The sequence below is a fragment of the Schistocerca piceifrons genome, chromosome X (assembly GCF_021461385.2).
Source record: "Schistocerca piceifrons isolate TAMUIC-IGC-003096 chromosome X, iqSchPice1.1, whole genome shotgun sequence".
Lineage (NCBI taxonomy): Eukaryota > Metazoa > Arthropoda > Insecta > Orthoptera > Acrididae > Schistocerca > Schistocerca piceifrons.
Window position 1 is genome coordinate 540,011,245 of NC_060149.1, and position 16,563 is coordinate 540,027,807.

General features: G+C 40.5%; 1 protein-coding gene across 1 annotated transcript in view; it reads right to left on the minus strand.

The window, feature by feature from the left end:
- Positions 1-16,563, minus strand: part of LOC124722509 (protein eva-1) — a gene marked incomplete at its 5' end in the record, with an annotated part of 280,067 nt that overhangs the window by 42,066 nt on the left and 221,438 nt on the right. The window contains one exon of the mRNA XM_047247663.1: positions 3,938-4,186. Within this exon, the coding sequence (XP_047103619.1) occupies positions 3,938-4,186 (249 nt within the window). The remainder of the gene's footprint in view (positions 1-3,937; positions 4,187-16,563) is intronic.

The window sequence follows — 16,563 nt, forward strand, 5'->3', positions numbered from 1 at the left end:
ATAGATATACAGTATGTGGTTGTAATGATGGTATCAAGAGATTTGAAAAAGAATTACCCACCTTGAAACTGATAATGGCTGAATAAAAATCTTCATAGGTACCGTATAGCTGTGGAACTATATTTTTTCCTCTTTATTCAAATATATTGTTTGTGTTCTAAGTTGAAGTTTGCAGATAATGAATTGCAGTCTTCAATATATAAATATTGAATTATCTGCAATTGAGGCAATAACCAATGACCTTACTTCTGTCATGATGTCTTAGTTAATGTACACATAGATGTCAGGACTGTGAAGTCTCGGGTGGAGGTATGAGAGGATGTAGATTTAAATGTAAGGTTATGCATGCAATATTATGAGATGCCTTAGCAGTGGAGACACTGTGTTAGATACATATATTTTGTAAATGGTGTTGACAAGGAGGTGGTGCAGAGGCTTTTGACTCATACTTACCACAGCCATTGATAACAATGGGAGAATATTAAACATACGGAGTAAAAGATTCAAGGGAGCTAAGTTAGGTACATATATGTGGAGATTTTGATAAAGGACACAGATTTAATGCTGGGTGTTCTTATGTCAAGTTATACAAGTCAAGATGGTGATGGTGGTGCTGGTGGTAGTGTTTATAACAGATTGGAGTGGACTATGTGGAATTGGAGAAGAAACACACTGCTTGATGTGAAAAGAGAAGCACCGAAAAGGGCAGGAGAAAAAAGTGAAACTTCATTGGTTGACAGGGTATGTGATATTATTGCATTGATTGCAAAGCCAAATTGAGTCTATAAAGAACATGTCAGTATAAGCCCACTTAACAGTATGATGTTGAACCATCTCTTGCCTGGATGCATGCACTGATTCAGTTGGGAAGGGCATCATAAAGCTGTTGTAACCTCTTCTGAGGCAAATTGGCCAACTGTTGTCACTAGTCTTTGACATCCTGCATACGGGCACTGGGACGGCATTGACGTTTGAACTGGTTCCACATATGTTCTACTGTGAAAAGATATTGTGCTCTTGCTGGCTACAGGAGTGCTTCAACATCATTCAGACAGTTCATAGAGGCATATGCCATGGATGGATGAATATTAATCTATTGAAAAATGGCAAAATGATACTTTCACATAGCTGTACCACATAAGTATGCAGGATGTCTGGGATGTGGCATCAGAGTTCCCTCATTCACTACAACCCATTATATTAAGTCGTACATGATGACTCACCACACCACAATGGTATGAGTAACAAAGCTATGTCTCTCCAAAACATTGGAAGAATGAGACCTCTCTCCAGGTCACCACCCTGCTCATGACGATGGTTATCCAGTGTAGCACAAAACTGCAATTCATCGCTGAACACAATGCAATGCCACTCATCAGAAGTCTTTGTTTTCCAGTCAAAGCACCCCTTCAAATGCAGTTATCTGTGTTTTGACATTACCTACAGGCCACACGTGGGATGGTAATTCCCTAGTCTAGCTGCTGTTAGTCTCTGAATAATGCTGCGGGATATTACAGAATGTTGCCGGAGGTCCATTACTTGTAACTTGGAGATTAGAGCTGTGTGCCGGACTGAGACTCAAACTCAACACCATTGCCTTTTGTGGACAAGTGCTCTACCGACTGAGCTACCCAAGCATGACTCATGACTCGCCCTCACAGCTTAACTTCTGCCAGTACCTCGTCTCCTACCTTACAAACTTCACAAAAGTTCTCCTGCAAAATTTGGAGGTCTGGAACTTCTGGAAGAAAGGATATTGTGGAGAAATGGCTTAGCTGTAGCCTGGGGGTTGTTTCCAGAATGAAATTTTCACTCTGCAGCAGAGTGTGTGCTGATATGAAACTTCCTGGTGGATTAAAACTGTGTGCCAGACAAAGACTTGAACTCGGGTCCTTTGCCTTTCAAGGGCAAATGCTCTACCAACTGAGCTAGTCCCACAAGTTTCACAGGAGAACTTCTGTGATGTTTGTAAGGTAGAGATAAAGGACTGGCAGAAGTATTGCTATGAGAATGGTTTGGGAGTTGTGCTTGGGTAACTCAGTTGGTAGAGCATTTTCCCATGAAACACAATGGTCCTGATTTCGAGTCTTGTTCCGGCAGACAGTTTTACTCTACCAGGAAATTTCATTCCAGTGCACCCTCCACTGAAGGGTGAAAATTATATTCTGGAGTCCTTAGCCATGAGGAGTGGCCTCAGAGTTTGAGGTGCCACATCACGGATTGTGCGGCCCCTCCCAGGCGCCATGTCACGGATTGCGCAGCCCCTCCCACCGGAGGTTCAAGTCCTCCTTCGGGCATTGGTGTATGTGTTGTTCTTAGCATCAGTTAGTTTAAGTAGTGTGTCAGTGTAGGGACCTCAGCAGTTTGGTCCCTTAGGAATTCACACACATCTGGAGTCCTTTACTTGTTCTCAGATGGCAGGCACAGTGTGCTTCATGCACGATATGGTAATCCTCCCTTTTGGTAGTCAGTCATGGTCAATCTGACCATCATGATAATGAGTATACCTGCCTCCATGTTCCCATTCAGTCAAACATACAACAGTGGTCACACTTTTAGCGCCCCAAGAATCTAGATACTGGATGATTTGACCAAATGAAGATCCCTAATGAGGCCCCTTTCCAACTCTGTCAGGTGCTGATAATGCTGTCTCTCGTGGGTGCATGGCATCTTCATGTCCTTTACAGCAATGAGTCAACACCTGACAGTGTTCGTGGACTGTATACACCTTACCTGACCTCGTAAGAACACTAAACATGGACAATACTAATGCACTCCAGTGACCATTATGTCTGTCACAGAGAACTGCAGCTCTAATAATTTATAAACCTACTGATGGTGTTTATGCACATGAAGTTATATTGCAATCTGACCATGTGTTCTGGGTGTTTCACATTTTTAGTTGGGTAACGTGTGATCTTAAAGGTATTGTGTGACATGGTTAGACAATTTCTGCTACTACTTTGTAGCCCATTGTTCACACCTACGTATAATGCTTTCAAAGATTGTTAGTCAGATCTGGTGAAAGGAATGTGTTGAAACATAAGGGTAAAATATATGTAAATTGAATAAGTATTAAAGCTAAACTGATGGAGAATCATGAAGATAAGTAGAAGAGTCTCTATGACTGGAATTAGAGAAAAAACTCACGTGGAAAAAGACTGCAACAGTGAAAATGACACTACAGCAGTTAGTTATTTTAGAACAATAACTAAATAAGACATTACATGTAGAGAAGATAGGATGTTAAACTTATCATGTCACTCATTTGGCATCTTCTCTTGTATCACTAGTGTGTGCAAAATACTGCTATGCATATTGCGCTTTTGTTATACACTTAGAATTAACATATGTTAGTCTCCATCTGCTCATTTTCTTTGCTAATTTTCTTTTCTGCAACTTTTCTCAATCCTTAAGGCCTCCCACATTATGGCTTTCCCGCTCTTAGCCTCTGTCTGTTTCATTATCTCCCTGTCTGCAATTTACTGTTTGTCACTTCTTTTCTATCTATTTTCTTCAGCCCTTTATTAATTTATTTTATCATTTACATGTTTTGATTTATGTCTCAATTTCTTTCCTGTCTGAAGTGTGTAATTTTGTTGTTGTAAAGTGCTAGACAGCTGCTTGGTACATCAAGTCATCAGTATTTCGCTTCAAGTTAAAGAAAACCTTTGAACTGGAACATATTTTGACGCACATGTACATGAGTACAAATCTGTCAACTTAAAATTGTTTCTAAGGTATAAACTGGCCAGTAGTGATGTAACAAAATTCACAATTCTTGAAGATAGTTTAGAACCTTGGCTCAAAGAAAGGTATTATCCTTCAACACATGCTGTTCAGTTACTGTTGACCATATATCTTATTCTGAGTATGGCAACACAGCATCTGTTGAGAAGGATAACGTATGACTTTTCTGTGTAGATTTCACACTAACCAGAATGATTGATGTTTCCATCATGTACTGGAGCATGAGGTGAGAGAGTTGTAGGGTCTCTAGCAGGTGCTGCACCTCCTGTTCCCCTGTCGTTGAGCCCAGGACCTGCTCCTTGGACATTCGGAGATGGAGAAAAGGCACCTGTTTCGTCTGCAGTGTCATAGGCATCTAGGTCATCTTCGTGATCATCTGCTACTTCATCTGCCTGAGCTGCTTCCTCAATGGCTTCCATCAGAACTTTCCGGGGAACTAAAACAAACCATGCTTTAAGAAGGGGGTCAATGTTTAGTGCATAAAGATAATTGTAAAGATATAGTACCAGTGGCTCTTCCTAGAATTCCACATGACTGATGTACTGCAAAATTCACATAAAAATGCTCAATTAAGGGAAAAGTTAGTCAATTAGATGTTTTAAGTATGAGCTCCTATTTTGGATACACAGTAGCTAAAATGAGCCACATTACTGATGTTGAGTTGTTTTACAATGAAACTGTAACATATGGAATGTTTTTACGACATTCATGAGAGAAAGTATACTACATGGTATATTTTATGTCACCTACATAAAATAAATTTTACAAATTTCTTATGCAGTAAACACAATGCAATTCTAAATCATACATTTTAAACTTGAGTAGAACTGTAAAAGAAAAAGAAATACTTATCTTTCTTGTCATTTAAACTGCATTTGCCACCTAGAAACTATGAAAGTGAAAAATATTTCATTATAACTCTTAAAATTAAAATTCTCCTGCTATGTAATCCCAAATTCCTGGAACCCATAACACATATTGAAATTCCTGCCCTGCAGGAACTTGAGCAACATGCACAACATCACCTCAAAAAGGTGTCCATCCTGCTCACTTCCTACTCCCGCCTCGGAGTACCACTGTCCGCCCCTTCTACAACAACCTCCAAACCTCCCCCATGTCCGCTCATAGCTGAGAAATCCTGTCTTGCAGACCTACTACACTTACCCCACCCTCCAAAACTCCCTCCCACCAACACACAGAACTCAAAACCTAAGCAAACCCACAACACAGTCATGAACCTTTCCTCCAGAAGCCTTAGTCCCACAGAAATATCAGTCCTTTCCAAAGGCCTCACCTTTTGCCCCACTCCCAAATTCAACCATGCAGGACTAGTTAAAGACCTTCTCTCCTTCTCCCGGTCCCTACAGTGGAAACACTTTTTCACCACGAACCCGACCAATCAGACTCAACCAAAGACCAATATTGAACCTTGCTTAACTCAGTTCACTCCCCCATCCAACCGTGATCCACCCCCCCTGCCTCCAAACCACCCCCAGTTAACTTTTCAGAATTTCTTATCCTCGAACCTTGCCTCACCCTCATTCCCCAAAGCCCTCAACATGCATACTAACCTTACATCTGCAGAAAGAACCACAGTCCACCATCTAAAAACTGATCCTGATCTTATAATCCTACCTGCAGACAAAGGCTCCACCATCGTAGTTTTGAACCGCAAGAATTATGTGGCAGAAGGACTGCTTCAGCTGTCAGATATTTCCACCTACAAACCATGCCACAGTGATCCCATTCCAGCAATCCAGCAGGATCTCCAATCACTACTCAAATCCTTAGGCTCATCCCAGAACCTCTTCCCAGAGTCCATATCTCTACTTACCCCTACCACTCCCCGCACTCCCACCTTCTACATGTTTTCTAAAGTCCATAAACCCAACCACCCAGGATACCCCATTGTGGCCGATTACTGTGCCCCCACTGAGAGAATCTCTGCTCTCGTAGACCAACTCCTGCAACCTATTACCTGGAACCTATCCTCCTATATAAAAGATACCAACCATTTCCTCGACCGTCTCTCCGCAGTTCCTTTCCCTTTGCCACATGGTGCCCTGCTCATCATTATTGATGCCACCTCCCTGTACACTAACATTCCTACTGCCCATGGCCTTACTGAAATTGAACACTACCTTTCCAGATGCCCTATGGATTCCAAACCAACAACCTCCTTCCTAGTCTCCAAGACCAACTATATCCTCACCCACAATTACTTCTCCTTTGAAGGCATCACCTACAAACAAATCCGCGGTACGGCTATGGGCACCCGCATGGCACCATCCTATGCTAACCTATTCATGGGCCATCTAGAGGAATCCTTCTTAAAAACCCAGAATCCTAAACCCCTCACCTGGTTCAGATTCATTGATGACATCGTTGCTATCTGGATTGAAGGTGAGGACACCTTATTCACATTCCTCCAGAACCTCAACAACTTCTCCCCCATTTGCTTCACCTGGTCCTACTCAACCCAACTAGCCACCTTCCTAGATGCTGACCTCCATCTCAGAGATGGCTACATCAGTACCTCCGTCCATATCAAACCTACTAACCACCAGCAATACCTCCACTTCGACAGCTGCCACCTGTTTCATACCAAGAAGTCCCTTCTGTACAGCCTAGCCACCCGTTGTCATCGCATCTGCAGTGATGAGCAGTCCCTCTCTAAATATACTGAGGGTCTCACTGAAGCCTTCACTGACCGTAATATCCTACCATCCTTGTACAAAAACAAATCTCCCATGCCTTATCTTTCCAGTCTCCCACCACCTCCCAAAGTCCCACAGTCTGGCTACAGAGGAGCATTCCCCTCATAACTCAGTACCATCCAGGACTGGAGCAACTAAATTATATTCTCCACCAGGGTTTTGATTACCTCTCGTCGTGCCCTGAAATGAGAAATGTCCTACCCACTATCCTTCCCACACCTCCTACTGTGGCATTCCACCGTCCACCAAACCTACACAATATACTCGTCCATCCTTACACAACCCCTGCTCCCAATACCTTACCTCATGGCTCATACCCCTGTAATAGACCTAGATGCAAGACCTGCCCAATACATCCTCCTATCACCATCTACTCCGGTCCGGTCACTAACATCACCTATCCCATCAAAGGCAGGGCTACCTTTGAAACCAGTCATGTGATTTACAAGCTAAACTGCAACCACTGGGCTGCATTCTATGTAGGCATGACAACTAACAAGCTGTCTGTCCGCATGAACGGCCACCGACAAACTGTGGCCAAAAAACAAGTGGACCACCCTGTAGCTGAACACGCTGCCAAACATGATACCCCTCATCTCAATGACTGCTTCACAGCCAGTGCCATATGGATCCTTCCCACCAACACCAGCTTTTCTGAATTGCACAGGTGGGAACTTTCACTGCAATACATCCTACATTCCCATAACCCTCCTGGCCTCAACCTTCGTTAGTCACTGTCCTCACCCATCCAGCTGCCGCCCTGTTCCCATTCCGGCACTACACAGCCGTCATTTCACCTCCACACTCAGTCTTTTAATTTATTTTTATTTCTCTCCTTTCTGATACTTACCACCTCCCCCCTCTGCACCTTCTCTCCTGCCCTCCGTCTAAACTGCAACACTTCACTGTCTGCCACTCCAACCATACAATCCCCCTCCCCGCCCCAGCCTCCTCCTTACCCCCACCCAGTCACCACTCCCATCATGCACTGGTGCTGCTGCTCGCAGTGTAGTTTCAGTTCTCCAAGACTGCAGACGTGTGTGCAAGTTGCACTTGCATGAGTGTGTGTGTGCGTGTGTGTATGGGTGTCTACTGCTGAAAAAGCTATGATTGTGTGAATCTTTTTATTGTGCCTATTGCGACTCAGCATCTCTGCTATATGGTGAGTAGCAACTTTCTTTCTCTCGTACTGTTACATTCCATCCTGGATTTTCCATTGTTTGATTTCATTATAACTGTTACATATCATTCTGTTTTAACATATCCTCCCCCTCCCTCCCTCAATGAAGACATATATTTGTGGAATTTTAAAAATAAATACATCTGCAGGTAACAGGTATGACATATTTGCACTGATATATGACAATAAAGGCAATGATTCAAAGTGACAGACAGTGAACAGAGTAAGAAACACACATCTACCAATGTGAAGAACTTGTGCGTTTAACTGACTCTTAGTGAGCTTATAAACAAATTCTGGGCACACTGGAGATGGTGTGTCAGAAATGTATGAATGTTGGTGCTAGTGGGCAACGGAAGATGCTCATATTCATTGTCCTGGTTACAAATGGCAGCAGCATATGGTCATTTTGGACCACTGCATCACATGACTATTCTGATGTTAAAGGCAACTACATCACAAATTAGGATCAATGCTGCACTCAGATTGCCTAGGAGCATCAGCAATTGTTTCCTGGAAGCTGGACTATGAGCAAAGGTGGCACCTGCTATGAATCTTCTCATACTTCATCAGCATTCAACCTCTCTCACAAGATACAATAAAAACAGAAACTGAAAGGTGACTGAAGTAGTTGTGTGGTAAGAGGTGAGAGCAGATATGGTGACATATAGGGCCACATATAGACATCATGGTTTGAAGCCAATAATGATAGTTTATCTCTGATGTCTGTTGAGGGAGCACTGCACTGTAAATCCAAAACTTAATTCAGGAAATTATGTTGCCATTTCAACAATGTGAGGGAGACATAGTCTTCCAGTAGGACAATATCCATGTGATTACTTCTTCTCCACTCTCCAAGACTACTCTGGGCAGCAAGGCCTCCAGACCTTCCCCCTCTGAGAATATTGGGTACGTGATAGAATAGAGCCTTGTTAGTCTGCAATATTGTGATTCCTTGACTAATTGCAACAACAAGGAACACTATCTCCTAAGATGACAAGTAGCAAGGAACACTATCTCCTAAGATGACATCCATTAGTACCATGACCATCCTTACATATGATTTCAGGGTTGCACTGTAGCTAGATGAGGCAATTCAATATACTGAGAGTGTTTAATGCAATCATAAAGTCTCAAAAATGAGCATTGTATAAAAATCTAGGAATATACTGCAGCCCCATGTGTATCAACCCTGTACGGACTCTGAAAACAAAACTACACGAAATACAGTGCACACAAGGAAATTTAAGCAATCATTCTCCCAGTGTCAATGGAATGGAAAGGAACCCTAACATGCATTACAATGGAAATTATCCTCGGCCATGCACTTCACAGTAGAGATCAGAAAGAGAATGAGTATGAGTCAAATGTTGAGGGCTGAGTAAATTAGAAATCAAGGCACCACTGTTAGGTCAGCACTATACTGGTTTACTTCCTCCCCACAATAGTAGCTAAAGTAGCAGTGATGGGGCGATATGGCCAACTGTCAGGATCAGATGACCTCAACTGAAGCTGTGTTTTGTGATACTGTCAAGGATATAAGATTAAAACTAAGTGATGTAGTGTATACAACAGAGAATGTGCTCCAATAGAGGAAGAATGATGTCTGAAACACATTCAGTGCTATAGTCAACAATTCAGACAAAAAACATACACATTTCATCCAATGCAAACAAGTGTTTGTATTCTTGTTTATTCCACATTTATCATGAGAAAATACATGTATGCAGTCAAGAAAAAACAAGGCACTGAGGAATATCACTGTTCTGTGGCCAAAAGGTGTGCTATTTGGGTATTCTTTTGATCATGGCAACTTGTGTTCATGGGCTAATAGCAAGTCATGTAGCTTATCACTCATTTTTGTAAATTTATTTTAATAATTAATCATTATTCATCCTCAAGTCCTGCTTCTTGTACTGTTGACATAGACTTGATAACATGTCAAAGGTGTGTGTAAGTCAACATAATTGTTAGACATTCTATGAATAGAGATGCAATATTAAAATAAATTTACAACAGGCTTCAAAAAGGTTTTACACACACACACACACACACACACACACACACACACACACACACACAGAGCAGGAGGGAGAGACAGAGACAGAGACACAGACAGAGAGAGAGAGAGACAGATAGAGAATAATATTCACTGCCAACTGATCAGTCATTGTATTGATATATAACAACTGTTATGTGAACTCTCAGGTTTTCTTGGTGTGACTGATTAATGCCATGCTTCTGTGTGTTCTGCTGAGCTGTTGTTTCTGTTTTATGCACAATATTTTAATGACTCATCCATCCATTTGCTTGGAGGCCAGGTGTCAAATATAAATAATAGCAACACTCGCAGCACCAGAAGAAGATGGCTAGGTTGGTTGTCAAAATATTGTGCATAAAATGAAAACAACAATTTGGCAGAACACCTGGAAGCACACTAATAATAAACATGCCCAAAGGTTGCATATGTTGTGGCAATGCAGCCAGTCCTCAGCTATACCTCCAAACTCATGTACTTCCTCTCCTTTTTATGCTGGTGTAGTCCACTTGCACCTGACAACTGACTCAAATGGCGAGTTTTCACTTAAATGGGCAGCAGTGGAGACTTGCAACTTGAGTCTCTGAGATTACAGAGGCTGCAAGTTTTTAGATGACATCATAAAACTGACTGGCAAGTTTAAAGCAAGTATATAGAGCACATTTTTGATCTCTATTTCACAGTGGTTTGCAGAGTATGGCTGTAGATGTATATCTGTTCACTTGCGTATGTATACAGTGCAAAAACTGTATAGTATGTTAATGAAACACAATTTATGTTGAGTTATTGCTTCAGGCTGAAAAAACTCATTCGAGGAACTATAAAAAGTGCAAATCTTTCTTATTAACAAGGAATTGCTTCACGCAGTGAGCCTACCACTATCTGAAATACTACACACATTGAAAGGCATGAATAGCTTCATGAGCTACCATTGTTTCAGTTTCAGAAATGTGATGACAATATAGCTCATATGACAATTATTCAGATGACAATGATCAAATTTCTTAAAAAATTTAACAATGCTTTCAATACCAAAGAAAGGAAAAGGTTAATTTCTAATATCCAAGAGGATAAAATCTGCCATTCATTTTATGATGGAGCGTATATAAAAGCACTTGTTCTTAACACATTCAAACAGTGAATATACTAGCAAATTCAAGCACAAATAGCATTGCATGAATGCATGGTCTCACAGCAATTTCAGCTAACAAAATTTTCGTGACCTTCTAGCAATGTCATGTTGTTCAATATCCATGAGCTACCAGACAAGTGCTCCTTCGTCATTCATCACTTGATGTGGGTGGCAGCTAGAGAAAATTTGGTTACAAAAATTTTGTGCAGTTTTCTCCAAGTTTTTTAAGGTGTGCAGTTATGAACCACATAAAGAATTCTGAGAGTAGTATTTGCAATCTGAAAAGCTTTTCTTGTACATCCACAAAGTAGAATGTAGTTATATATGTAAGTATTCCAGAGTTCATATTCTAACCATCAAGTGGTCAAACACTATGGTGAGTGCAACATGCTTGAATTTGATAGCCACTTTACAACCTGTGCCATCTAGATCCCTTGACCCCTCCCTCCCAATACCAGCTTCTCTGAATTATATAAATGGGAACTGCCCTGACAAAACATCTTTCAATACCATAATCCTTCTGCCCTAACTCTCAGCTACTCCCTACCCAACACCCACACCCACTCCCACACCATGATCTTAGCTTCGCTCATCCTACACTCACACCCTCATCGCTGTAGTCTCCCTCTTCTACTGTCAATCGCCCCCTCCCCACACCATTATGCACTGTGTACAGCTCTTCCTGTCTGTGGCCAGAATGTGCTCACCAGTGTCATATTCCTATCTTCTTCAACTGCCGCCACTCCCTCCTAGCCATCAGCCACCTTTCCCTAACTCTCCCTCCCATTTCACATTTCATTTCTCCCCTCTCTCACCCCCACCCGCCACAACCCCTCATCCCAGTGAAGTAGTTGTGCTGGCACTACGTAGTCACCCATTCCTCTCTGTGGCTAGAACATACTCACCAGTGTCATATTCCTATCCCCTTCAACTGCTGCTACTCCCTCCTAGTCATCGACCACCTTTCCCTAACTCTCCCTCCCACTTCCTGTTTTATTTCTCCCTTCTCTCATTCCATCTGTGCATGCATATCTATGTGCACTTCGTATATCTCTGAAGAAGGATCTGTCCGAAAGGTAGCAACATTCTCAGCTTCGTTTATGAGTCTATCAGTGTCTCAGCACCTCAGCTGTTCAGTGAGTTGTTACCTTTATTCCTTCCATTATTTATATTCCACCAAGGATTTTCCATTACCCTATTTACAATTGTCTTCTGTTAGTCATGAGATAAGAATATGTAATGATGTAAGACTTTCTGTTCCCTTTTGTCTTAGAAGTTAGAAGCTTGTGATATTTGGAACCTATGCTTGATACTCATGTCAGCCTCCAATTGAGGATGAACACTTTATCTATATACAATCTGTACTTGGCCAAAACCCTATAAGTTCATGGCAGTGGGCACTTGTAAAACATTGATATATTTGTTACTACACTTAACATTCATGGATGGAGCATGAGAGGAGTGACTGTCAGAGTTTTCAATATTTCTATTTCATTTCAGTGAGTAAAGAAAACCCATTTTTAATAACATTATCCTTCTTCATGATTACTAAGTGTCACCCTTTAGCCCAATACTAGATGTATCCATGTACCTGAACAGCATTCATGACAACTAGCAGAAGATCTGACAGAGAACCTGAGAAAATTCTGGTCATATGTAAAATTGCTGAGGGGCTCTAAAGGCTTCCATTCAATCCCTTGTTGACCAGTCTGGTGTGGCTATTGAAGATAGAAAAACAAAAGTCAAAGTTTTAAATTTCACATTCAAGAAACTGTTCACACAAGAGAACCATACAAACATACCATCATTTGACCATTGGACAGACTCCTGTATGGACGACATAGAAATAAGCATACCTGGCATAGAGAAGCAAGATTTGAAAACAAATAAATCACCAGGTCTGGATGGAGTTCCAGTTCGATTCTACAAAAAGTACTCTATGGCAGTGGCCCCTTACATAGCTTGCATTTATTGTGAATTTCTCACCCAGCACAAAGTCCCAAGCAACTGGAAAAAAATGCAAGTGACTCCAGTGTACAAGAAAGGTAAAAGAATGGACCCATAAAATTACAGACCAATATCCCTAGCTTCTGTTTGCTGCAGAATCCTTGATCACATTCTCAGTTTGAAAATAATAATCATTCTTGAGGCTAAGAAGCTTATGTTCACAAATTAGCATGGTTTTAGGAAGCATCACTCATGCAAAACTCAGCTTGCCCTTTTCTCACATGATATACTGAGAACTATGGATGAAGGGCAACAGGCAGACTCTGTATTTATAGATTTCTGGAAAGCAATTGGCATGGTGCCCCATTACAGGCTGTTAATGAAGGTACGAGAATACGGAATAAGTTCACATATATGTGAGAGGCTTGAAGACTTATTAAATAATAGAACCCAGTATGTTGTCCTTTGATGGCAAGTGCTTATCAGAGACAAGGGTAACATCAGGAGTGCCCCAGGGAAGTGTGACAAGACTGCTGTTCTTCTCCATGTACATAAATGATTTGGCAGACAGGGTGGACAGCCGTCTGTTGTTGTTTGCTGATGATGCCATGGTGTCGAAGTTGAGTGACTGTAGGAAGATACAAGACAACTTAGACAAAATTTTCAATTGGTGTGATGAATGGCAGCTAGCCCTAAATGAGGAAATTGTAAGTTAATACAGATGAGTAGGAATACAGTATTACTAAAGTGCGCATCATTTATGACGGCGGCTGAGTTTAGGTTCGTTCTGCGCATCTGACGTCACAAAACACAGTCAGCCAATGAACAGAGAATGACGTTGCCAGAGCTCTACTGCAGTGCAGAGCACGGACGAGTGTGTTCAGTTTTAGAAATGTTCAGTCATAAATAAGGTAATTGAACAAAAGCAATGTCTTGATAGCAGACTTTCTTTTATAGAAAGTTTGGAGAAAGCATTCTTTGTACCAATTGCTTCATATTCTATTAATTAATTAAACAAAACAAGCACTAAGCCTCCTAATTCAGGCGATAGCAAGGAAAGGTGTTTGTATCATTCCCACTAACGGCTTTTTCACAATAAAGAACAGCGGTAATTGTTATTTCCTATTGTACTTCGATGAAATGTGAGTAATTCATAGTCATACCAACAGTGTCTGTCGGTATTTTGCATGATATTTTAAAGTCCTCCGGGAGATACGTTGGATGACAAGCTGCGTTAGTGTAATGCTAAAAGTGTAGGGCTGCTGAATGAAAGATTCTGAGTTCAAACCTGGTTCGGTGCTTAATATTTTCTTTACTTAAAATATCGAAGTGTCTTACTTCATGAATTTTATTCGTTTTAATGTAATTTTTTGAAATTTCTAGTGGCAACTAAAATCGACCGTATGGAAAGTATACGCTATGGACTTTTACCTCTGCAAACTCTTCAAAATTTCATGCAATGGTTTACTACATCTAATGCTGCACAATAACTGCATTGAACATCAAAACAAAATTAAGTCATTTATGGGGGGAAGGTATCAGTCACGAAGATGTGTAAAAATCAAATTTTTGGGCCAAATAGTTTCTTTGAAATCAAATGATTAAGTGTGTCAAAGCAGTCAAAACACCATGTGTCTGCACAGGCGAGCAGTGCAGTGATGAGAAAATCACGCACATCGTGGAATGTGGGGAGCACGTCTCTGTAGCAGCCAAAGGGTTAATGCAGCCGTGGTGGCTTTGCTTCAGAAACTGCACGCTCCCCCCTAAACATAAGTTTGCTAACTATACTATGGCGCTGCTTCTCTTGGCGCGTCCAACTGGCAACGCAGCAATCTTCCGCGTCTGGGTGGGCATGCGCAAACCGCCAAGATAAAAGAATTGAACTATAGTGAGCAGGTTGACACATTCAAGTCATTTAAATATCTGGGTGTAATGTTGCAAACCAATAAGAGGTGGGATGAGCAAGTGAAAACTGTGGCAGGGAAGGCAAATGGTTGACTTTTAGGAAAGAGTGGTTCACCTGTAAAAGAATTGCATATAGGATGATGGCGAACCTATTCTTGAGTACTGTTTGAGTGTTTAGGATCTGTACCAGGTTGGATTAAAGGAAGACACTGAAACAATTCAGAGATTTTTTACTGGCACATTCAAACAAAACGCAAATGTAATGGAGATGCTTCAGGAACTCAAATGGGAATCCCTGGAGGGAAGGCAGCATTCCTTTTGGAAAACACTAATGAGAAAATTTAGAGAACTGGCATTTGAAGCTGACTGCCGGGTGATTCTGCTGCCACCAACATACATCATATGTAAGGACCACAAAGATAAGATACAAGAAATTAAGGCTATATGTAGGTGTACAAACAATCATTTTTCCCTCTATTTGCAATTGGAACAGGAGGGGAAATGACAAGTAGTGGTACAGAGTACCCTCTGCCATGCACCTTACGGTGTCTTATGGAGTATTTATGTAGATGTAGATGTAGAAATGAACCATACGAAAATTTTCCTCCAGGACCTGTAGCCTTCTTTAGGTATTTTGCAACATATGAGACCCAACATAAAATGTCAAATCAAAGAGTACTACTTCTCACATTTCATGAAGATCCAAACTTAAATTTATCTCCTTTTTGAAGTTAGTTATGAATCATTGCACCATGTTGGTCTCTTGTCACAATCTGATGAAATATTAGAACATTTTTATCAGATAACACTTCTTCATCAAATGATTAGCATATAACCTGAACAACTGTACTTCAGTCACACTTACACCTGAACAAACCAAAAACTACATTTTGTTTATTACAAACATTCATTAAGTTTGAATATAAATGTTTCTCAACCATTGTGTTTTTTTATATTTTTTTGTTTATACTGTGTCCTGCAGTCTATAGATTATTGCATCAGATCACATTTAAAACAGAACTTTTTGAGATGTTGATATCTTTTGGCAACTTTCCTTTATTTTAAGGCACCTGTCTGAATGTTTTCATAAATCATAAATGTTTGTTATTCAGGAAATGTGGGTTCCATAATACTGGGGTTTTATCTGAATTTGATGTGGCAAATAAACCAAGAACATTTTTGCAAGGGCTCCATCGCAAAAGACTTCGTAGCCACATTCTGTAATTTGTATTGGTACCAAGTACAAAAGTCTTATAACATAAACAGTTGATTACATTTTTTGACAGTATACAATAACTATATAACAAAATTTTGAGAACTTTTTTGAAACACTCTGTTAGCTGTTTCCTCTGCTAATTTATATATGTCATTCATGCAAGATTTATTCCAGAAAATTGAAACATGTGAATACTCATATTGCCTGTAGTGCAAAAACACTTTACTTTGCCCAGTTCCACAGCATCCTACAATACAGAATTATATTCTAGGGTAATATGACTTCTAATTCAGTCATCATCTTAACTCAAAAAGAACTGTAAGAACAATGCAATATGATTGATAAACAGATTCTTGCAAATCCCTCTTTCAAAAGTCATCATTCCTTCCCCTTCCCTGTATGTATATACTAGAAATTTGTAAATTTGCTACAGTGAATTAAAAAAAAAATGAAAATTTTAATATCCCTGATTGTGATCACAAAGCAAAGGAAAAAGTTTCATATAAAGTCAGTAAGGACATTAGCTTTTAAACTTCCACGAGAAACGGTGTGATACAAATGCATGAAATAATTTCATCATTCTCACTTTATTTGCAAAACCCTAACATTTTTAGAACCCATGAAGTACAAGAGACTTGAAACAAGGCAGTGCAGGTACTGCAAGGACTACAAACTATT